Source organism: Bos indicus, chromosome 6 (genome assembly GCF_029378745.1).
Source record: "Bos indicus isolate NIAB-ARS_2022 breed Sahiwal x Tharparkar chromosome 6, NIAB-ARS_B.indTharparkar_mat_pri_1.0, whole genome shotgun sequence".
Lineage (NCBI taxonomy): Eukaryota > Metazoa > Chordata > Mammalia > Artiodactyla > Bovidae > Bos > Bos indicus.
This window is the reverse complement of record NC_091765.1, coordinates 85465149-85490819: the sequence shown is the minus strand read 5'-3', so window position 1 is coordinate 85490819 and position 25671 is coordinate 85465149. Positions and strand designations below refer to the sequence as shown.

The 25671-nt window shown below is 37.5% G+C and overlaps 1 protein-coding gene across 2 annotated transcripts in view; it reads left to right on the top strand.

The window, feature by feature from the left end:
- LOC109560052 (UDP-glucuronosyltransferase 2C1-like) overlaps window positions 1-17080 on the top strand; it is a 34002-nt gene extending 16922 nt beyond the window's left edge. For both annotated transcript variants that reach the window (XM_019962064.2, XM_070791554.1), the window contains 3 exons: window positions 3311-3398; window positions 4617-4836; window positions 16766-17080. In XM_019962064.2, the coding sequence (XP_019817623.2) occupies window positions 3311-3398; window positions 4617-4836; window positions 16766-17045 (588 nt within the window). In that variant the 3' untranslated portion in view covers window positions 17046-17080. The remainder of the gene's footprint in view (window positions 1-3310; window positions 3399-4616; window positions 4837-16765) is intronic.
- Window positions 17081-25671: the final 8591 nt, after the last annotated feature.

Genomic DNA, 25671 nt, shown 5'->3' with positions numbered 1-25671 from the left:
GAACCAAGAACTTCCAGATATTCAAGCTGGATTTAGAAAAGAAAGAGGAACCAGAGATCAAAATGCCAACATCTCTTGGATCCTAGAAAAAGCAAGAGAATTTCAGAAAAACATCTACTTCTGCTTTATTGACTATGCTAAAACCTTTGTGTGGATTACAATAAACTGGAAAACTCTTCAAGAGATGGGAATACCAGATCACTTTACCTACCTCCTGAGAAACCTGTATGCAAGTCAAGAAACAACAGTTAGAACCAGACCTGGAACAATGGACTGATTCAAAATTGGGAAAGGAATATGTCAAGGCTGTATATTGTCACCCTGGTTATTTAAATTATACACAGAGTACATCATATGAAACACTGGGCTGGAAGAAGCACAAGCTGGAATCAAGACTGCTGGGAGAAATATCAATAACCTCAGACATGCAGATGACACCACCCTTATGGCAGAAAGTGAACAAGAATTAAAGAATCTCTTGATGAAGCTGAAAGAGGAGACTGAAAAAGCTGGCTTAAAACTCAGCATTCAAAAAACAAAGATCATGGCATTCAGTCCCATTGATTCATGGCAAACGGATGGAGAAAAAATGGAAACAGTCACAGACCTTATTTTCTTGGGCTCCAAAATCACTGCTGATATTGACTGCAGCCATGAAATTAAAAGATTCCTGCTCCTTGGAGGAAAAGCTATAACAAACATAGAAAGCACATTAAAAAGAAGATACATTACTTTACCGACAAAGGTCCCTATAGTCAAAGCTATGGTGTTTCTAGGAGTCATGTATGAATGTCAGAGTTGGACCATAAAGAAAGCTGAGCATTGACAAACTGATGCTTTGGAACTGTGGTGTTGGAGAAGACTCTTGAGAGTCCCTTGGATTGCAAGGAGATCAAACCAGTCAACCCTAAAGGAAATCAGTCTTGAATATTCATTGCAAGGATGATGCTGAAGCTGAAGTTCCAATATTTTGGCCATCTGATGTGAAGAACTGACTCATTAGAAAAGACCCTGATGCTGGAAATGATTGAAGGCTGGATAAGAAGTGGGAAACAGAGGATGAGATGGATGAAGGGCTTCACTGTCTCAATGGACATTAATTTTAGCAAACTCCGGGAAATGGTGAAGGACAGGAAGCCTGGCATGCTGCAATCCATGTGGTTGCAAAGAGTCGGATACAACTGAGCAACTGAACAAGTCAGAGCAACAATTTTCAGGTCAGAAAAATGATGGATAAAGAATTTATTTTGTTTTTTATTTTTTGGAGGGTTAATAGTTTTTAGTTTTGTTTTAGTATAGTTACGTTACAATGTTGTATTAGTTTCTGCTGCTAAGTCACTTCAGTCGTGTCTGACTCTGTGAGACCCCATAGACAGCAGCCCACCATGCTTCCCTGTCCCTGGGATTCTCCAGGCAAGAACACTGGAGTGGGTTGCCATTTCCTTCTCCAGTGCATGAAAGTGAAAAGTGAAAGTGAAGTCGCTCAGTCGTGTCCGACTCTCTGCGACCCCATGGACTGCCGCCTACCAGGCTCCTCCATCCATGGGAATTTCCAGGCAAGAGTACTGGAGTGGAGTGCCATTGCCTTCTCTGTATTAGTTTCTACTATACAGCAAAGTGAATCGGCTATATGTAAACATATATCACATTTCGGTGGATTTCCTTCACATATAGATCACTCCACATCATTGAGTAGAGTTCCCTGTACTTTGCAGCAGGTTCTCATTAGTTATCTACTTTAAACATGGTATCAGTAGTGTATATATGTCAATCCCTATCTCGCATTTTATCCCACCTGCCTTCCCCCTTGGTATCCATACATCTGTTTTCTACACCTGTTCCTCTATTTCTGCTTTGCAATTTATTTACATACATACATTCATACATATATATATATGTATACATATGTGTATATAGTGAAATATTATTCAACCTTAAAAAGAAAGGAAGTTATGATATGTTGAAACAAGCGTGAACCCTGAAATAAAATAATGCTGTCAGAAGAAAACAAATACTGTATGATTTATGTATACAAATAATGTATGATTCTACTTGTACCTGTTACCTAGAGTAGTCCAATTTTATAGAGATGGAAAGTAGGGCAGAGATTATCAGGGGCTAAGGAATGAGAGCTATAGGGAGTTATTTAATGATAGAGTTGATGTTATAGATGATGAAAATATTTGAGGTAAACATAGAGCTGATTGGACTTCCCTGGTGCCTTCAGTTCAATTCAGTAGCTCAGTCGTGTCCAACTCTTTGTGACCCCATGAATCACAGCACTCCAGGCCTCCCTGTCCATCACCAACTCCCAGACTTCACTCAAACTCACGTTCACTGAGTCGGTGATGCCATCCAACCATCTCATCCTCTGTTGTCCCCTTCTCCTCCTGTCCCCAATCCCTCCCAGCATCAGAGTTATTTCCAATAAGTCAACTCTTCGTATAAGGTGGCCAAAGTATTGGAGTTTCAGCTTCAGCATCAGTCCTTCCAAAGAACACCCAGGACTGATCTCCTTTAGAATGGACTGGTTGGATCTCCTTGCAGTCCAAGGGACTCTCAAGAGTCTTCTCCAGCACCACAGTTCAAAAGCATCAATTCTTCGGCACTCAGCTTTCTTCCCTGGTGCCTTAGTTGTTAAATAATCTGCTTGCAATGTGGAAAACCTGGGTCCTATCCAATGGGTCAGGAAGATGCCCTGGAGGAAGGCATGGCAACCCACTCCAGTAATCTTACCTGGAGAATCCCCATGGACAGAGGAGCCTGGCAGGCTGCAGTCCATGGCGTCACAAAGAGTCAGACACGACCGTGCAACCAGATGCCATGCCAAATAGTTGATGGTTACACAACGTTGTAGATGTTTTAATGTCACCAAACTCTAGACTTACAATACTTTAAAATGATAAATATAGTTATGAATACTTTATGCGTCTATGTTACTGGTAAGTATGTAAAAAAATAAGTTCAAAAGAGGTAAAATCTTTGTTTCAAAAATCCTCTTTACCAGAGTGGCCTAGTAACATCAATATGTAGTTCTTTCAGATGCAGATTGTAGTTTTCCTTCATCTACATCTTCATCATTTTTCTTCATCGGGTCAAGTTAGAATTAACTGGAAGATGAAAGGCCATTGACTAGGATTATTGCAAGCCTTTGAAAACATGGTTATAGTGTTAATGGTTTATAAACACTCATTGTTGGGGACTGTTTGCTTGTGTATTGCCTGGAGGCATCAAATCTGATCAATCATAGGTTAACTTCTGATAGGATGTGATTCTAAAAATCTTCTAATAAAGACATTCATCTTAATAGGTTCTGTGGCGATACACAGGAAAGAAACCAGAAACACTAGGCGCCAATACCCGACTATATAAATGGATTCCACAAAATGATCTTCTTGGTAAGACCAAAGAGAAGAAAAATAAATAGAGCTGAATGAAGTTTAATCTGAATGATTATTCAATAACAGATATCCTACAAATTTATATTTAAAATAAGAAAAAAGAAATTTTAATGTGTTCTTCACATTTCTTCAGTATTTTGTATAAAAAAGGATTATTCATGACATTTTTTAAAGGCTAATGCACACTTTATTCAAGACCATCATGATAAGTATAGTTATTAGTGCAATGGACTTTTACAATAAGACAGAGAGTCTTATTTTACAATAAGACAGAGAGATACAACTCTGTATGCAGAATGGAAAAGTGGGGAATTTTCCCCTAAAGAACATAATGGAAGTTCATTGGATGAAAAATTACAAATAGTTGAACTGACCTAATAAATGCTTGCTAAAATTGGGCAATGCAGAGATAGTGGAGCCACAAAATCAAATTCTAGTTGAGAAGAGTTCAGAGGAACCTGACTAGACCTTGGTCAAGGATCTTTGTCAAACTTTAGCATAAATATCAAGTTTATAAATCTTGCATTTATGATTAATCTCTCCCTCCTCAGGATCAATGTCAGAGAAAGTACTTTTAGATCAGGCTCTCATTAACTTTTGTATAGAATATTGTAACACACTCCTGATGTTCTTCATCCATTTTCTCTTACCTCTCTTCTCTAGAGAAAAAAAAATCTGGCAAGCCATCTCACCTATATTTCATATATAATATAAATGGCTGCATATTAGTATAAAGTCAAGTGCAAATCCTATTTTCTTAAACAGAGTACATCATGAACTTGATGTAACCTATCTTTCTAGCCTGTTATGCCAACATTCTCATATTGAAATCCTACACATCTCACCTCCCTTTTTCCATCTTCAAAAATATTTGGTTTCTACAGTCCCTCCCTTTGTTTTTATTGATATATTCTTCTTGCAATAATTTGTCAAATGGCAAGTACTCTCCATCATGTATTCTGCAGGAAACTTCTTAGTTGTCTGTGGGATGACTTAATTGTTGGAATCACTAACTATACTTAGCCTGGAGTAATTAATTGCTGCTTTCTTCAGAGCCTATAAGGATTTATATGTGTTCTCATGGCACATAATTATATACAAAATGTTACCTAATAGAATTTGGCTTATGCAGGTGTCATGGTTTTCTGTTTCTGAAACCCTTACAATTTAGAATAATAATGTTTCTTTCTTTTTTTTTTTTTTTTAAATTTTTAGGCCATCCCAAAACCAGAGCTTTTATCACTCACTGTGGAACCAATGGGGTCTATGAAGCTATTTACCATGGGGTCCCTATGGTTGGAATTCCTTTTTTTGCTGACCAGTATGATAATGTTGTTCGTATGCAAGCAAAAGGGGCAGCTGTTGAAGTAGACTTGCAAAGAATGACAAGTGCAGATCTGCTGAATGCTTTGAAAGAAGTTATTAACAACCCTTTGTGAGTAGAGAATATATACATTTTTAAGAAGCCTCGTGTATTTTGAAGGAATAATCAGCTTTATACAATTATAAATTGATAATTTTATATAATAACCAGTGCATGGGTAATATCAAATAAGATTATTTTATATTTCTTAAATCTTGTGAAATTATTTTGTCACCTACCACTACTGAGTGATAGATTACAACCTCAAAGAAATACTACATTTATTTAAAGAAAATTATCTATTGTTAAAAAGATATAAGCTTTTTAATTTACAATAGTACTTTTTATTTCTTAAAAATTGCAGATATTATCACTTTAAAGAATTTAGGAAATGTAACAAAATCATAAAAACATAACCACTCAGCTTTCCTCATGTAGTTATAACCAACACCAGTTTAGAAACTTCTGCTATTTGCTTGTCTAATTTATAAATAGAAAGTAATAGAAATATATTTGTAAAAATAGAGTTATATTTGTTCATTTAAAATATTTTATATTGGTATATTTTAAATTAAAACTAGAGAAAGAGAATGAAGCAAAATTGAGAGATCCAAATGGAGGCAGAGAAGACCCTAGCCTCCTTGTTCCCTGGCAGAAAATAACAGTTAGACACTATCTATGAACAAAATCACCTCTGGGAATGCTCTAAGTCCATGTATGAAATTTTAGCAACACAGTAGAACAACAACCAAAAAAAAAAAAAAAAAGCCTGAGATAAATCACACAAGAATAAAATGATAACAGTTTTATTTTACCAGCATCATCCTCAAGGCAGCATTGCTCAGCACCAAGAGAGAACTCAGCTAGAAAGAGTTCCTTGGTAGAAAAAGAAGAATGGAGTGGGTGATCAATTTCTAAGGCCTTCTGGGACACAAAAATAGAAAAACAAATTCTAAATTTGTATGAAGCCACAAGAGATCTCAAACAGCCAAAGCAGTCCCAAGAAATAATGACATTGAAGGCATCCCACTTTTTATTTCAAACTGTACTACAAAGCTATAGTAATTTTGAACAGATGATATTGTCATAAAAATAGACATACAGACCAATGGACAGGATTGAGAGCCTTGAAACAAACCCTCATATATAAAGCTGAATAATATTTTTCAAAAAGTGAAGAATACTCAATAGGAAAAGCGTTATCCCTTCAATGAGTAGTATTAGGGAAACTAGATAATTATATGCAGGAGAATAGAATTTGGAGCTGTATATTACATTACTTACAAAAGATGACTAGAAATGGACTAAAGACTTAAACATAAGACCATAAACACAGAACTCCTATGATCAAACAGGAGGAAAAGTTTCTTGACAAGGGTATTGGCAACAAATTTTGGGATATGATACCAACAGTACAAGGAACCAGTGCAAAACAAAAGGTGAGGCTATATTAAGCTCAAAAGCTTCTGTACAGCAAAAGAAATGACCTACAAAATGAAAGGCAACATACCAAATTGGAGAACATTTTTAAAATAACACATCTGATAAGAAACTAATATACAAAAGATATAAGTAACTCATCTTACTCAATAGCAAAATTTTTTAAAAAATGGAGTTACTGAATAGATATTGGCCCAAAAAAGATGTATAATGGCCAACAGGTACATGAAAAGGGGCTTGACACTACTAAGCATCATAAAATGCAAATCAAAACCTCACCTTCCCCACCTCACACTTATTAGAATTGTTGTTGAGGTTGTTCAGTCACTAAGTTGTTGCTGACTCTGTGACCCCATTGACTACAGCATGCCAGGCTACCATGTCCTCACCTATCTCCTGGAGTTTGCTCAAATACATGTCCATTGAGGTGGTGATGCTATCTAACCATCTCATCCTCCGCTGCCCAATTTTCTTTTTCCCTTCAATCTGACTCAGCAGTAGGTTCTTTTGCAGTGAATCAGCTCTTCGCATCAGGTGACCAAAGTATTGGAGCTTCAGCTTTAGCATCAGTCCTTCCATGAAATTCAGGGTTGATTTCTTTTAGGATTGACTGGTTTGATCTCCTTACTGTCCAAGGGACTCTTGAGTCTTCTTCAGCACCAGAATTAGAAAGCATCAGTTCTTCAGTGCTCAGCCTTCTTTATGGTCCAACTCTCACATGATTGCTGGAAAAACCATAGCTTTGACTATAGGGACATTAGTCAGCAAAGTAATGTCTCTGCTTTTTAATATGCTGTCTGTGTTTGTCATAGTTTTTCTTCCAAAGAGCAAGAGCCTTTTAATTTCATGACTGCAGTTGCTCTCCAGAGTGATTTTGGAGCCCAAGAAAATAAAAGTATGACACTGTTTCCACATCTATTTGTCACAAAGTGATGGGACAGGATACCATATTCTTAGTGTTTTTCAATGTTGAGCTTCAAGCCAGCTTTTTCACTTTCTTTCTCTTTCATCAAGAGGCTCTTTAGTTCCTCCTTGCTTTCTTCCATAAGGGCAGAGTCATTTGCATATCTGAGGCTCTTGATATTTCTCCTGGCAATCTTGATTCCACCTTTAACTTCATCCAGCCTGGCATTTCTCATGATGTACTCCTTTCTTAATTGTAACCAGTCCAATGTACCATGTTCACCTCTTACTGTTGCTTCTTAACCTGCACACAGGTGGTTCTTGACTTGCAAAGTGGTCTGGTATTCCCATCTCTTGAAGAATTTTCCACTTTGTTGTAATCCATGCAGTAAAGGCTTTAGCATACCATGTTCACCTCTTACTGTTGCTTCTTAACCTGCACACAGGTGGTTCTTGACTTGCAAAGTGGTCTGGTATTCCCATCTCTTGAAGAATTTTCCACTTTGTTGTAATCCATGCAGTAAAGGCTTTAGCATAGTCAATGAAGCAGTAGATGTTTTTCTGGAAGTCTCTTGCTTTTTATAGGATCCAGTGGATGTTGGCATTTTGATCTCTTGTTCCTCTGCCTTTTCTAAACCCAGTTTGAATATCTGAAAGTTCTTTGTTCATGTAGTATTGCAGCTGAGCTTGGAGAATTTTGAGCATTACTTTGCTAGCATGTGAAATGAGTGCAATTGTGCAGTAGTTTGAAAATTCTTTTGTCATTACCTTTCTTTGGGACTGGAATTAAATCTGACCTTTTTGAGTCCTGTGGCAACTGCTAACTTTTCCAAATTTGCTGGCATATTGAGTGCAGCACTTTAACAGCATCATCTCTTGGGTTTTGAAATAGCTCAACTGGAATTTCATCACCTCCACTAGTTTTGTTCATAGTGATGCTTCTTAAGGTCCACTTGACTTCACACTCCAAGATTTCTGGCTCTAGGTGAGTGATCACACCATGGAGTAGGAAATGGCACCCCAATCTAGTATTCTTGTTTGAAAAATATTCCCCTGGAGTAGGAAATGGCAACCCACTCCATTATTCTTGCTTAGTGAACCCCATGTACAGAGGAGCCTGGACTACTTTAGTCTGTGAAGTTTCAATGAGCAGGAACAACTGAGCACAAAAGCATGAAATAATATTCATACATGACTATTAGAAAATCATAGCTTTGACTATATGGACCATGTCAGCACAATGATATATATTTCTGCTTCTTAATATCCTTTTTAGGTTTATCAGAGCTTTCCTTTCAGGGAGCAAGTGTCTTTTAATTCCATGGCTGCAGTCAATGTCTGCAGTGATTTTGTGGCCCAGAAAATAAAATCTATCACTGCTTTCACTTTTCCCCCTTCTGTTTGCCATGGAGTGATGGGACCAGATGCCATGGTCTGTTTTTCGTATGTTGAGTTTCAAGCCAGCTTAGAACTTTTAGAAAGGCCATCATTAAAAGGCAAGGTGTAAGAGGTATTGGTAAGGATGTAGAAAAAGAACTCCAGTGCACTCCAGATGGGAATGAAAATTGGTGGAGCCACTTGGAAAACAGTATGGAAGCTTGTCAAAATATCAACAACAAAACAAATTCACTATCCAGCATTCACTGCTGGATATATAACCAAAGGAAATTAAAACAGAATATGGAAGAGATATCTTCATCCCAGTGCTAATTTCTGTATTATTCACAAAAAACAAAATATGAATAAAACCTACGTGTCTGTCAATGAATGAATAGATTGAGAAGATGTGGTATAGGTATGTAAAAGAATAATATTTAGCAAAGAAGACAAAGGAAATACTGCCATTAGTGAAAACATGGAATTGTGCTGAGTAAAGTAACTCAGACAATGAATGACAAACATTAGTTGAGATTACTTATATGTATAACCTAAAAGTTTGAACTCATAGAAGCAGAGAGTAGAGTGGTGTTTTCTAGGGCCTAGGAGTTGGGAGAGTGGAAAGACAACCTTTGAGTAATAGGGATCAGGCTTTGAGTAAAAAAATAAATAAGTTCTGGGGAACTTTGTGCAGCATGGTGGTTAGCTGTGATCATAAGCAAATAAATAAATTCTCAGTAATGAAGGATTACATTTGTTATATAATTATATTTCATATAAATCAAATATATTCTTTGGAAAAAAGAAACTAATTAAAATTTAAAAATTTGCCAAGGTTAAATAAATGTTTCTATATATCAGATAAATCCTTGCTACAAATTTTGTATAAATCTATAAATGAGCATTGACATTGGAGATTAAAATTATTTCTTAGACATTTTAATTTTTCAAATAATGAATGATTTTTCACTATGAAGTCACTTCTTATCAGCGTCTCTCTTTTTTGTTTAACTTACTTTCAATTGGGGGGTAACTGATTTACAATGTTGTATTCTTTTTTATCTTGCAACAACTTTTTGTTGTTGTTAAGTAGCTCAGTCATGTCCGACTCCTTGCCACCCCATGGAGTACAATAGGAGTCAGCTTCAGCATCTGTCCGTCCAATGAATGTTCAGGACTGATTTCCTTTAGGATTGACTGGTTTGATCTCCTTGCAGTCTAAGGGACTCTCAAGAGTCTTTTCCAACACCACAGTTCAAAAGCATCAATTCTTGGACACTCAGCTTTCTTTATAGTCCAACTCTCACATCCATACATGACTACTGGAAAAACCATATTTTTGACTAGACGGACTTTTGTCAGCAAAGTAATTTCTCTGCTTTTTAATATACTGTCTGGGTTGGTTATAGCTTTTCTTCCAAGGAGCAAGTGTCTTTTAATAGCATGGTTTCACTCACCATCTGCAGTGATTTTGAGCCCCTCCCCCCATCTATTTGCCATGAAATGATTGGTCTGATGCCATGATCTTAGTTTATTGAATGCTGTGTTTTAAGCCAACTTTTTCACTCTCCTCTTTCACTATCATCAAGAGGCTCTTTAGTTCTTCTTCGCTTTCTGCCAAGAGGGTGGTGTCATCTGTGTATCTGAAGTTATTGATATTTCTCCCAGCAATCTTGATTCCAGATTGTGTTTCATCCAGTCTGACATCTCCCATGTACTCTAAATAAAAGTTAAATAAGCAGGGTGACAATATACAGCATTGATGTAGTCATTTCCTAATTTGGAACCTGTCCGTTGTTCCATGTCCAGTTCTAACTGTTGTTTCTTGACCTGCATACATATATCTCAGGAAGCAGGTCTGCGATATAATATCCCATCAGATATAATATCCTACATATATAATATCTGTTGAAGAATCTTCCACATTTGTTGTAATCCACACAGTCAAATGCTGTGGTGTAGTCAGTCAATAAAGAAAAAGCAGACATTGATTTGGAACTCTCTTGCTTTTTTGATGATCCAATGGATGTTGGCATTTTGATCTCTGATTCCTCTGCCTTTTCTAAATCCAGCTTGAATATCTGGAAGTTATTGGTTTGCATAGTGTTGAAAACAACCTTGGAGAATTTTGAGCATTACTTTGCTAGCATGTGAGATGAGTGCAATTGTGCAATAGTTTGAACATTTTTTGGCATTGCCTTTCTTTGGGATTGGAATGAAAACTGACCTTTTCCAGTCTTGTGGCCAATGATGAGCTTTCCAAATTTGCTGGCATATTAAGTGCAAAGCTTCAATAGTATCATCTTTCCTGCTGTGCTTCGTCCCTCAGTTGTGTCTGACTCTTTTTGATACAATGGATTGTAGCCCACCAGGATTGTTGGGATTAGATGTAACCTAGTTGGAATTTCATGACATCCACTAGTTGTTCATAGTGATGCTTCCTAAGGCCCTTTTGACTGCACGCTGCAGAATGTCTGGCTCTGGGTGAGTGATCACACCATTGCGGTTATCTGGGTCATGATCTTTTTTGTATAGTTGCCCAAAATCACTGCAGATGGTAGCTGCAGCCATGAAATTAAGACACTTGTTCTTTCGAAGAAAAGCTATGACCAACCTAGACAGCATATTAGAAAACATATGCTGTTTCAATTGGGGGGTAACTGATTTACAATGTTGTATTCTTTTTTATCTTGCAACAACTTTTTGTTGTTGTTAAGTAGCTCAGTCATGTCCAACTCCTTGCCACCCCATGGAGTACAATAGGAGTCAGCTTCAGCATCTGTCCGTCCAATGAATGTTCAGGACTGATTTCCTTTAGGATTGACTGGTTTGATCTCCTTGCAGTCTTGTCTAGTCAAAGCTATGGTTTTTCAAGTAGTCATGCATGGATGTGAGAGCTGAACCATCAAGAAATCTGAGCACTGAAGAACTGATGCTTTTGAACTGTGGTGTTGGAGAAGACTCTTGAGAGTCCCTTGGACTGAAAGGAGATCCAGTCAGTCCATCCTAAAGGAAATCATTCCTGAATATCCATTGGAAGGACTGATGTTGAAGTTGAAGCCTCAATACTTTGGCCACCTGATGCAAAGAACTGACTCATTGGCAAAGATCCTGATGCTGGGCAAGATGGAAGGCTGGAGGAGAAGAGGATGGCAGAGGATGAGATGGTTCGATGGCATCACCAGATTGATGGACAGGAGTTTGAGCAAGCTCTGGAGGTTGGTGATGGACAGGGAACCTGGTGTGCTGCAGTCCATGAGCAAAGAGTCAGACATGACTGAGTGACTGAAATGAACTGAACTCTTTGTATTCTTGCCACCTCTTCTTAATATCTTCTGCTTCTGTTAGGTCCATACCATCTCTGTCCTTTATTGTGCCCATCTTTACTTGAAATATTTCCTTGGTATCTCTAGTTTTCTGAAATCTCAAATCTTTCCCTTTCTATTGCTTTCCTCTATTTCTTTGCATTGACCACATAGGAAGGCTATCTTATCTCTCCTTGCTATTCTTTGAAACTCTGCATTGAGATGGATATTTATTTTCTTTTCTCCTTTGCATTTTGCTTCTCTTCTTTTCTCAGCTATTTGTAAGGCTTCCTCAGACAACCATTTTCCCTTCTATAGTTCTTTTTCTTGGGGTTGGTTTTGATCATGGCCTCCTGTACAATGTCATAAACCTCTGTCCATAGTTCTTCATGCACTCTGTCTATCTGATCTAATCCCTTGAATTCATTTGTCACTTCCACTGTATAATTGTAAGTGATTTGATTTATGTCATATCTGAATGGTCTACTGCTTTTCCCTCCTTATTTAATGTAAATCTAAATTTGGCAATAAGGAGTTCATGATCTGACCACAGTCAACTCCTGGTCTTGTTTTTGCTGACTGTATAGAGTAACTTCATCCTCAACTTCAAAGAATATAATCAATCTGGTTTTGGGATTGACCATCTCTACACATTGACCACGTATAGAGTCATTTCTTGTGTTGTTGGAGGAGGGTGGTGTTTGCTATGACCGGTGCGTGTTCTTGACAAAACTCTGTTAGCCTTTGTCATGCTTCCTTTTGTACCCCAAGGCCAAAGTTGCCTGTTACTCCAGGTGTTTCTTAACTTCCTATTTTTGCAGTCCAGTCCCCTATGATGGCTTTATTGACTATTCCAAAGCCTTTGACTGTGTAGATCACAATAAACTGTGGAAAATTCTGAAAGAGATGGGAATACCAGACCACCTGATCTGCCTCTTGAGAAATTTGTATGCAGGTCAGGAAGCAACAGTTAGAACTGGACATGGAAAAACAGACTGGTTCTAAATAGGAAAAGGAGTTCATCAAGGCTATATATTGTCACCCTGTTTATTTAACTTAAATGCAGAGTACATCATGAGAAATGCTGGACTGGAAGAAACACAAGCTGGAATCAAGATTGCCAGGAGAAATATCAATAACCTCAGATATGCAGATGACACCACCCTTATGGAAGAAAGTGAAGAGGAACTCAAAAGCCTCTTGATGAAAGTGAAAGAGAAGACTGAAAAAGTTGGCTTCAAGCTCAACATTTAGAAAATGAAGATCATGGCATCCGGTCCCATCACTTCATGGGAAATAGATGGGGAAACAGTGGAAACAGTGTCAGACTTTATTTTTCTGGGCTCCAAAATCACTATAGATGGTGACTGCAGCCATGAAATTAAAAGACACTTACTCCTTAGAAGGAAAGTTATGACCAACCTAGATAGCATATTGAAAAGCAGAGACATTATTTTGCCAACAAAGTTTCATCTAGTCAAGGCTATGGTTTTTCCTGTGGTCATGTATGGATCTGAGAGTTGGACTGTGAAGAAGGCTGAGTGCCAAAGAATTGATGCCTTTGAACTGTGGTGTTGGAGAAGACTCTTGAGAGTCCCTTGGACTGCAAGGAGATCCAAACAGTCCATTCTGAAGGAGATCAGCCCTGGGATTTCTTTGGAAGGAATGATGCTAAAGCTGAAACTCCAGTACTTTGGCCACCTCATGCGAAGAGTTGACTCATTGGAAAAGACTCTGATGCTGGAAGGGATTGGGGGCAGGAGGAGAAGGGGACGACAGAGGATGAGATGGCTGGATGGCATCACTGACTTGATGGACGTGAGTCTGAGTGAACTCCAGGTGTTGGTGATGGACAGGGAGGCCTGGTGTGCTGCGATTCATGGGGTCACAAAGAGTCGGACACGACTGAGTGACCGATCTGATCTGATCTGATCTGATGATGAAAAGGACATCTTTCTTTGGTGCTAGTCCTAGAAAGTCTTGTAGGTTTTCACAGAGCCATTCAACTTCAGTCTCTTCAGCTTTAGTGGCTGGGGCAAAGATTTGGATTGCTGTGATGTTGAGTGGTTTGCCTTGGAAACGAATAGAGATCATTCAGTCATTTTTGCAATTGCTCCCAAGTACTGCATTTTGGACTCTTTTGCTGACTGTGAGGGCTATTCCATTTCTTCTAAGGGATTCTTGCCCATAGTATTAGATATAGTGGTCATCTGAATTAAATTTGCACATTCCAGTCCATTTTGGTTCGCTGATTCCTAGAATGTCAGTATTCACTCTTGCCATCTCCTGTTTGACCACTTCCAATTTGCCTTGATTAATGGACCTAACATTTCCAGGTTCCTATGAAATATTGCTCTTTATAGTATCAGACTTTACTTTCACCACCAGAGACATCCACAAATGGGCATCGTTTCCACTTTGGGTCAGATTCTTCATTCCTTCTGGGGCTATTTCTCTGATCTTCTCCAGTAACATTTTGGACACCTACTGACCTGAACAGTGCATCTTTTGGTGTCATATCTTTTTGCCTTTTCATACTGTTCATGGAATTCTCAAGGCAGAATGCTGAAGTGGTTTGCCATTCCCTTCTCCAGTACAACAATGTGAATCCTCCATAAGTTTATATATATATATATATATATATATATATATATATATATATATATATATATATAAAATCCCCTCCTTCTTGACCGTCTTCCTCTGACCTCCACCCCATCCCACGCTTTTGTGTTTTGTGGCAATCTCTTGGGTATATTCAAGTCTTTTCAACCCCATGGACTGTAGCCTGCTAGTCTCCTCTGTTGATAGGACTTTCCAGGGTTTAATACTGGCATGGATTGCCATTTCCTTCTCTAGAGGATCTCACTGACCCAGGGATTGAACGTGCATCTCCTGCTCTCCCGCATTGGCAGGGAGATTCCTTAGCACTGAGCCACCTAGGAAGCCCCGGAGTACCAGGCTGAGCTCTCTGTGTTACACAGCAAATTCTAATGGCTATCTACTCTACACATGATAGTATATATAGGTCAGTGCTACTTCCTCAATTTGTCCGACTGTGTCCCATCCCTTGCTGTGTACACAAGTTTGTCCTCTACATCTGCATTTCTATTCCTACCTTACAAATGGGGTAATAAGTACAATTTTTTTCCTAGGTTACAATATTAATATATGATATTTGTTTTTCTCCTTCTGACTTACTTCACTCTGTAAAACAGGCTGTGGGTTCCATCAATGTCTCTTAAACATCACATCTTAGATTTCTTTGCTATATTATCAGTACAATGTTATCAAAGCTTACAACGTACACATCTTGCCCATGACCACAATTTCCAATATCACTTAGCATTAATTTCATATTTATATGGATTTAATGAACCAATTTGTGTTTTAATGGAGTATTTTGTTGACTTTTTATCTGATAAATACTTTCTGTATCTGTCTTGGAATTTCTGTTGCTGTTGTTTGTTTTCCTGAGATGTGTTCAGAGGTACTTATTCCTTAAATTTTTGTGTATTAAAAAAGGCCTGCCTTGGTTGTTTAAACCAAAGGGCAACAGGGCTTTGTTTACTTTTTTCTCATTTATAGTTCTCATCCTCAAAACTTGCTGCATGCTTTCCCATGATTTTCTACTATTTAATGTTCTGTATTCTTTATCAATGATGATTGCACTTTGGTGTGGGCGAATAACCTCCCTCCTTTACAAACCCAAGGAAATCTTGCTTCTAAGTCAGCCATTCAAAGCGTTAAGCCAAAACCGTGGTTTGGTCTTCTGTTCCTTGACAGAAGTCAGGAGGGTTAGTGTTCCAGCTATTGCCATCCTTCCATCTCACTACTGCAGGCACAGCCCTCTGCTGTTGTTGTACAGTTGCTCAGTCATGTCTACTCTTTGCGATTCCATGAAATGCAGCACACCAGGCCTCCCTGTCCTTCACTATCTCCCAGAGTTTCCCCAAGTTCATGTTCATTTTCACTGATGCCATCCAACCGTTTCATCCTCTGATGCCCTCTTCTCTTTCTTCCCTCAATATTTTCCAGCACTGTGGACCTTCCCGGTGAGTTGTCTATTCTCATAAGATGACCAAGATACTGGAGCTTCAGCTTCAACATCAGTCCTTCCAGTGAATATTCAGGGTTGATCTCCCTTATGATTGACTGGTTTGATCTCCTTGCTGTCCAAAGGACTTTCAGGAGTCTTTTCCAGCACCATAGTTGAAAGCATCAATTATTTGGCATCTGACTTCTTTATGGTCCAACTCTCACAATGGTATGGGACCATTAGGAAGACCATAGCCTTGACTATTTAGATCTTTGTTGGCAGAGTAATGTTTCTGGTTTTCAACACACAGCCCTCTTTAGCCTGAGGCAAAAATGCCAGCATCTATTCAGTCTCAGGCCCTATTTCTTGCCTAGAAGATCACATGAAGCTTTGTTGCTTTCATCTGAAATGTCAGGACCATGAAGATCACATACTTGAATCATTTCCTATTACTGCTGAAGTCTAATTAATACTGACACTCCAGACCAAACCTGGGGAAGAGTGAAGGAGTGGGGAAAGGGTTCCTTTTTCATAGACCTTCCCTTCCATGCTGCTTCCTACACTATTATATTCCCAATGCCACACTCAGCAAGTTAGATCAAAATTCTGTATTCTCAAGCTACATATTCTATTAATCCATTCTTATTTCTGTGCTTTGAGAATGCTATTTTCAATTGGAAATTATTTTCTCTCCTACCTCCAATAATTGCTGAGACTCTAAAGCATCCAACAGATTCCAGCCAATGGACCATCATATCTAGAAATATCTCAAGAGGAAACAATTTTCTTAAGCCTTTCATATTCTTGGTGATATAAATTATGACACAACTTACCATATAATTAATTATGCAATATATTTTTAATAATATATATGTGTTTTAGGTGTATCATGTCCTTAACAAACTTTACAGGTTGTTATTTATATATTAAATTTTAGCTATAAAGAGAATGCTATGAAGTTATCAAGAATCCACCATGATCAACCTGTAAAACCCCTGGACCGAGCAGTCTTCTGGGTTGAGTTTGTCATGCACCACAAAGGAGCCAAGCACCTTCGACCAGCTTTCCATGACCTCAACTGGTTCCAGTACCACTCTTTGGATGTGATTGGCTTCCTGCTAGCCTGTGTGGCAACTGTTGCATTCCTGGTCACTAAATGTTGCCTGTTTTGTTACTGGAAGTTTGGTAAGACTGCAAAGAAGAAAAAGATAGAGTAGTCTCTTCTGCCTTTTTTTTTTTTTTTTAATAATTGGGCTAGAAACTTTGACAGAATCCATCTGAATAATCCAGCCACTGATTTGAAAAGATTTCTCTCCTCTTCATCTGGATTCTTGTCCAGTCTTCAACTTATCAAGACAAAGATCAAAGATTCACTCCAGAAATAAGCCACATGATTCAGAATTAAGGTTTAAAATAATCTATTCTTTAAAAAGATATGACAAATGAATAAACACATGGAAATTTTAACAGTTAAAGTTTAGTGCTTTCCTTTGTTCATTGCTTTCAGTTCAACCAGTTGAGATGCTGGTGAGGCCTCAGGAACATAATGATAAATCCTATTTCCATACTGATCAGGTTGAATATTTCTTAAATATCTAACATAATTTTGGGTTCAATACTCAATAATTATTTCATATTCTCTAAGAAATATTTAAGAACTAATGCAGAACACACTCTAGCCAGAGCTTCTTTGCCAGTCAAGAATATCAGAAGACTGACAGGATTTCTACTCTGCTGTAAAGCACATTTTACATCATCAATTTCCTTTCATATCACACATTAGACTTTGTCCCCTTTGGAATACAAAACACTGTTTTTTGTTTTTTTCCAAGACTATCCTTCATTTGGATATTAATAATGATAGTACTTCATTTGTATTTTAACACTTCTTGGCTTCAGAGAACTAGCTGATTATTGTATGTTTTCATGGTTATTTGTACGATGGGCCAAAGTAAATGATTTGAATTTAATGCCCACTCTTTTAAACTAACTTAAATACAATAAGGCTGTATATTGTCATTCTGCTTATTTAACTGTATGTAGAGTGCATCATGCGAAATGCTGGCCTGGACAAGCAGGAATTGAGATTGCCACAGAAATATCAACCTCAGGTGATACACAGATGATACCCGTCTAATGACAGAAAGTAAAAAGGAACTAAAGAGGTTTTTTATGAGGGTAAAAGAGGGAAAAGCTGGCTTAAAGCTGAGCATTAAAAAAAAAATGAAAATCATGGCACCTGGTCCCATCATTTCATAACAAATAGAAGGAGGAAAAGTGGAAACTGCTTTCTTATCCTCCAAAATCACTGTGGATGCTGACTGTAGCCATGAAATTAAAAGATGCTTGCTCCTCAGAAGAAAAGCTATGACAAACCTAGACAGTGTGTTAAAAAGCAGAGATACCACTTTGCAGACAAAGGTCTATGTACTCAAAGTTATCCTTTTTCCTGTATATTTATGAGAGTTGGACCAAGAAAGCCCAGCAGTGAAGAATTGATGCCTTAAAATTGTAGTGCTGGAGAAGACTCTTGAGGGCCCTTTGAACTGCAAGGAGATCAAACCAGTCAATACTAAAGGAAATCAACCGTGAATATTCACTGGAAGGACTGATGCTACCATTGAATCTCCAATACTTTGGCCACCTGATAAGAAGAGCTGATTCACTGGGGAAGACCCTGCTTTTGGAAGAAGGAGGTGGTGGAGGATGGGATGGTTAGATAGCATCACTGACTCAATGGACATAAATTTGAGAAAACTCTGGGAGATAGTGAGGGCTTCCCTAGTGGGTTACCAGTAAAGAAAATGCTTACCAATGCAGAAGACTCTCATTTGATCCCTGACCCAGGAAGATCCCTCAGAGGAAGAAATGGCAACCCACTCCAGTATTCTTGCCTGGGAAATCCCATAGACAGAGGAGCCTGACAGGCTACATTCCAGGGGGTCACAAAGAGTTGGACCTGACTTAGCAACTAAACAACAACTGGGAGATAGTGAAGGACAGAATAGACTGGTGTGCTGCAGTCCACAGGGTCACAAAGAGTCAGATACCAACAACTATATCAAAAGTTTACTTAACTTGAATCCTACATTAATTTTATTTACAATATAAATATTTGCAAAGAAGAAAAAAACTGTTTAGAGTTGCACTGCAGACACTTTGGACAGAAAATGCACTTCCCATAAATGCTGCTTTTTTGGGGATGATTTCTCCTTCAGAAATTCAGGAGTTAATCCAGTTCTTTCTTTCTTTTACTTTGTCTCAATATTTCTCCTGGTCCTCTCATGAGCTGTACTGTGTCTACTATATTAAGCACAAGTATCTAGGCATCTTACTAACTAGCATCAGCCTGAAATCTGCAGCAAATATGAAAACATAAATTGAATTTTAATAAAACAAACATGTCTCTAAAAATAGAATGTTCTCTTTTTTATCCTTCTCTAATCCTATAGGTGAATATGGGGAGTTCTGGCCATGATTTTGTCTTGAAATTTCATCAAATTTTCCATTTAAAAAAAAATCTCTTCCTTTCTTTTCTAAAAGTCTATCTTCAATACGCTTGCCAATAATTTGCCCTTGACGTCAAAAAAGTTATTCAGTCTAACTCAGATGATGTTATCTATTAACCAAGTTCAGTAAATGATTCACCATGAACTTTGACATCTATAAATCAAGTTAAATAGACCTAAAATAACTAAATACAAATGTAAGTCTACCAAATATAAAAACTGAACAAATATAACACTATCAGAATAGATATAAATGATTTGGGCAATTACTGTCTTTTACAGGTATGAGAACAAGGTAATCATAATATATTATTAGTTGGGGAATTAACTGTAAAGAAATAGAGGAGCTAAAAATATATTTTCTCAATTTTATGAGGCTTTGAATAATTAAATAATTATATTACTTTAAGGAATAGAACTTAAAAATGCAAGCACTGATGTTGCTAAAGACATAATGCATGTAATTAAAGCAGTAATACACCATAAACCTAAATCATATATTAGCAATATGATAATATCCTTTCCTATAATAGTCTTTAAATCATAGTTTAATCTTTGGTCATTTTATGCCAAACTCAAGATATATCTTCATTTTTTATCAATATGCAATGATGTTAACATAAAGGAGTTTAAGTAACTCAGGATTTAGAGACTTTATTTCTGAATTTTCTGAGTTTATTAAAAAAGATTACTCTGACAACTAAATGCATATATTCTATCTTGTAGGGACCAAAGCTTTTCTTAAACCATAATATTTACCTATTTGTGTCATCCATATATCATTATGGGGTTTCCCAGGTGGTGTCAGTGGTTAAGAACCTGCCTGCCAATGCAGGAGACATAAAAGACATGGGTGTGATCCATGGGTCAGAAAAGATTCCCTAGAGGAGGATATGGCAATCCACTCCAGTATTCTTGCCTGGAGAACCCCATGGACTAAGGAACCTGGCTGGCTACAGTCTACAAGGGCCCAATGACTCAGATATGACTGAAGAGACTTAGCACATCTATACATGATTAAAATCATTGTATTAAAAATCTGATAATAATTTTAGGTATACAAAGGCTAAATCTTTGTAATAGGTTACATTTCTCTAGTTTAAGTACTAATAAACATTACTTTTGGAGTTTTATGACCTCTGGCTCTTATAGTTAAAGTAATATGCTTTAAAATATCTTTTAAGAGGGATGGTATGGGGAGGCAGGTGGGAGAGGGGTTCAGGATGGAGAACATGTGTACACCTGTGGTGGATTCATGTTGATGTAAGGCAAAACCAATACAATATTGTAAAGTAATTAGCCTCCAATTAAAATAAATAAATTTATATTAAAAAATAAAATAAAATATATTTTAAACTCTTTAACAATTCATATGTGATTATATTATGTAGTCCTGCTCAAGTTTTTCTGGATCATGATAATCTAAAATACTATAGGTAGATGCAAGCTTTTTGTTCATGTGTGTACATTCATATATATATATATATATATATATATATATATATATATATATATGAACACAGAATCAGGTTCTATATGTTATAAAAAATGTTATTCATGCAGTGTTATACTTTGATTATTAAATTTACTTGCCTTTATGATAAGGGAAGTGTTTGTTTCCATTATGTTCTATATATTTTACCAAAGATAATAAGTCACCTGCTTACTGAAGTCTAACATATTGCCTAAATTAATGGGAGTATCAACGGTAATATTCTAAATGGTAATAGAGTTGGAATTTAGAAGGATCTGCTGCCTATGGAGCAGAAAACATAAATTTTGCAGTGTACATGAATTGCTACCTGCCGGGAACCACCATGGGAGATCCCACCCATGACAAAGGTCATGCGGAGAAGACCTGACAGGCAAAGGCGGATCAGGACTCAAAGGATTCCCTGGACCTTTTCGAGCACCTACCCAGAAACCAAAATCTGTCTGTCTACTGTTTACTATATTATGCCTTTCAACCACTCTTCTGATATTAGCAGGGGGCTATCCCTGACCACCTTTCTCTGGAGAAAATCAACTTAGGGCTCTAAGTTGATAAGTCTCCTGGGCATGAAAGGAATATTTCTGTTCTAACCCGTCTGTTGGCATTCTAGCTTGCTTGACAGGTTTTTCCTTACTCTTACAACTAACACACATGATTGTTCACAACTTCCCAACCATGAAAGGCACGAGAAGCCTAAACATTCTAAAAGTCCTAATGGGCATAAAGCCCATTATTATTAGAATAGTACTGGTAAAGGGCTTCATTATTGGGCCAATGCTTGCTGCCAAGTTCCCATGTCCCTTGTCCATTGTGCACCTGGGAGTGCATTAGTTAATGTAGTTGGAATGTAAGAAAAACAAGTAGTAGCCTTGGTATTAACCACATCAGACCTTTGAGCTAATAAGTTCTTTCTTTGTTGTGACTCACGCACCTTTGCTCCGTGAGAATGTAACTCTGTTTAGTACTTTCTGAGGCTGACACAGATTAGAAATATAAAGAAAAAACACTTCAGGGGAAAACAAGTTTTCTGGTTGATCAACCTTTATTAAAAAAAGGGTCATAAAATGTCAACAGGCCTCCAGGCCAGAAGATAATGTACATAGCATAAGACCCTTGTTTATGGAAAGGCATACAGAAAAAAATCCTGGTTTCGATAAGGGCAAAACTGCTGGAGTGTTTGGGCTGTCTCTGCATGACCTTGCATCTTTCATTTCCCTCTATGTACAAGTCAGGGTATAAAAGTGCCTTTTGAAAATAAAGTTACGGGCCTCGCTTACTGAAGCTTGGCCTCCCCGTGTCATTCATTAACTGACGCCGTCCATCCTGAGGGTACCCTTGGATCCTGCTGGGGCTGGACCCCAACAGCTACCTACCATTTTCTGCTTTTCAATTTTATTTTTTCCCCAGGTTCTTTGCCTCTGAATCTCATTCCAGCTCTGCCATGGTTCTAGATTTTTTCTCTAAACTTTGCCAAACAGGCTGAGATTCTAATTCTCATTGTCAGTTACTGCCACCCACTTTCTCTCCAAAAAAAAAAAAATAGTCCTTCATATATTTAGATGTAATTCCCCATATATGATATCAACAGTCCATATGACACCATGAAATTCAGACATCTACCTTTCACAGTTAATGCAATATTCAGATTGTAAACCATTATTCTTCATGGAGGGAAGCCACCCGAGCTGTGTAAGAGCCCTCCGTAATGATGCAAATCTCAGCAGGAATCTACAAGTCTTCCCATCCACAGTGAAAAGTTTAATTCCATGTGTATAATATTTCATAAAGAAAGGTTATTTCTACAAGCTGTCTATAGTGGTTGAGAAGTTTTATATTAGGGGCTATAAATACTTCCATTTCCTCAGTACTTTTAACAAAATATAAAATCTGTTTAAATCCGAACTCATAATAACAGATAGTAAAGAGGACTTAAGGAGCCACTTGATGAAGGTGGAAGAGTGAAAGAGGCAGCTTAAAACTCATTCAAATAATCTAGGATCATGGCATCCAGTCCCAACACGTCATGGCAAATAGATGGGGAAAAAGTGGAAACAGTGACAGATTTTATTTTCTTGGGCTGGAAAATCACTGCAGACCATGACTGCAGCCACGAAGTTAAAAGATGATTGTTCCTTGAGAGGAAAGCTATGACAAACCTGGTGGGATTTGTGGTTTAGGTGCTAAATCATGTCTGTCTCTTGTGACCCCAAGCCAGTCTCCTCTGTCCATGGGATTCTCCAGGTGAGTATATAGGAGTGCGTTGCCAGTTCCTTCTCCAGGGTGTCTTCCTGACCCAGGGATCGAACCTAGGTCTCCTGCATTGCAGGCAGATTCTTTACCAACCACACTATGAAGGAAGCCCATGACAAATCTAAACAGAGCATTAAAAAGTGGAGACATCACTTTGCTGATAAAGGTCTCTATAGTCAAGGTTATGGTTTTTCCAGTAGTCATGTATGGATGTGATATTTGGAATATAAAGAAGGCTGAATGCTGAAGAATGAATGCTTTCTAACTGTAGTGCTGGTGAAGATTCTTGAGAAACCATTGGACAGCAAAGAGATCAAACCAGTCAATCCTAAAGGAAATCAACCCTGAATATTCATTGGAAGGATTGATGCAGAAGCTGAATCTCAAATACTTCGGCTACCTGATGTGAAAAGCTGACTCTTTGGAAAGTTTGAAGGCAAGAGGAGTATGGAGTGACAGAAGATGAGATGGTTGATTGGCATCACTAAATCAGTGGACATGAGTTTGGGCAAAGTCTAGGAGATAGCGAAGGACAGTGATGCCTGGCATGCTGCAATTCATGGGGTTGCAGGAGTCAGACACAACTGCTCAACTGAACAACAACATCACCTCACACCACTCAGAATGGCTATCATCAAAAAATCTACAAGCAATAAATGTTGGAGAAAGAATGAAGAAAAGGGAGCCCTCTTGCACTGTTGGTTGGAATGCAAATTGGTATAGCCACATGGAGAACAGTAAAGATGTTCCCTAAAATACTAAAAATAGAACTACCAGAAGATCAGCAATTCCTAACTGGTCATGTACTCTAAGAAAGCCATATGTCAAAAAGATATATGCACCTCAAATGTCATTTCAGTACTATTTATTAATGCAATAGCCAGAACATAGAAGTGACACAAATGTCCATCAGCAGATAAATGAATAACATATATTAATGCATACATGTGGAATCTGAAAAAAAAATGGTACAGATTAATCTATTTGCAGGACAAGGGTATAGATGCAGACATAGAGTACAGATATGTGGACTTGGGAGGGGGAATGAATTGGTAGATTGGGTTTGACATATATAACCTACCATGTGCAAAACAGATAAATGGTAGAAACCTGCTGTATAGTTTATGGAGCTCTGCTTGTTGCTCTTTGGTGACTTAGATGGTGGGATGGGGATTCACAAAGAGGTCCAAGAGGGAGGGTACATATGTATACGTACAGCTGATCACTTTGTTGTACAACAGAAACTAACACAACAATATAAAGCAGCTATACACCAATAAAAGATCTGGAAAAAAAAAAAAAAAACTATCACTGTTTATGGAAAACATGATACTACACATAGAAAATCCTAAAGATGATGCACAAAACTACTAGATCTCATGAATGAATTTGGTAAGTAAACAGGATACAAAATTAATACAGAAATTTGTTGTATTTCTATACACCAGCAATGAATGATCAGAAAGAAATTAAAGAAAAAAAATCCCCATTACCATTTCATCAAAAAGAATAAAATATCTAGGAATAATCGTACCAAGGAAGCCAAAGACCTGTGCTCTGAACAGGATAAGACCCTGATGAAATAAATCAAAGATGACACAATCAGATGGAAATATATACCATAGTCTTGAACTGGAAGAATCAATATTATCAAAATTTCTACCGTACTCAAGGCAATCTACAGATTCAATGCAATCCCTACCAAATTACCAATGGTATTTTTTATAAACTAACACAATTAAAAAAAATTATTGAGACACAAAAGACCCTGAATGGTGAAAGCAATTTTGAGAAAGAAAAACAAAGGTGGAGGAATAAGCTCTCCCAGACTACACTACAAAGCTATAGTCAACAAGGCAGATGGTACTGGCACAAAACAGATATAGATCACTGGAACAGAATAGAAAGTCCAGAAATAAACCCACAGACTTATATTCAATTAATCTCTAACTGTGGAGAAAAAAACAGGATCTTCAATAGGTGGTGCTGGGAAAACTGGAAAGATATATGTAAAAGAATGAAAGTAGAACATTATTTAACATCATATACAAAAATTAACTCAAAATGGATTAAGGACCTAAATGTAAGACCAAAACATTCTTTGAATAAATCACAATAATATCCTTTTTGATTCATTTCCAAGAGTATTGGAAATGAAAACTAAACTAACAAATGGGATCAAATTAAACTCAAAAGCTGTTGCACAGCAAAGCAGAACATAAGCAAAATAGGAAGGCAACCTCAGAGTGGGAAAAAATATTTACAGATGAATAAATTGACAAGGGATTAATCTCCAAAATATTGCTTCAACACAGATAGACCTGAAAGTGATCATACTAAGTGAATAAGGAATACAGAGAAAGATAACTATCACATTGCTTATATGTGCAATCTAAAAAAAGAAAAAAGAACTTATTTACAAAACAAAAACAGATACACACTAAAAACAAACTTATGGTTACAAAATGGGCAAGGTAGGGGGAAAAATAAATTGGGAGTTTGGATTAGCAGATATAGACTACTATATTTAAAGTAGTTGAACCAACAAGGACTTACTATACTTATTATAAACCACAGGAAATTCTGCTCAAT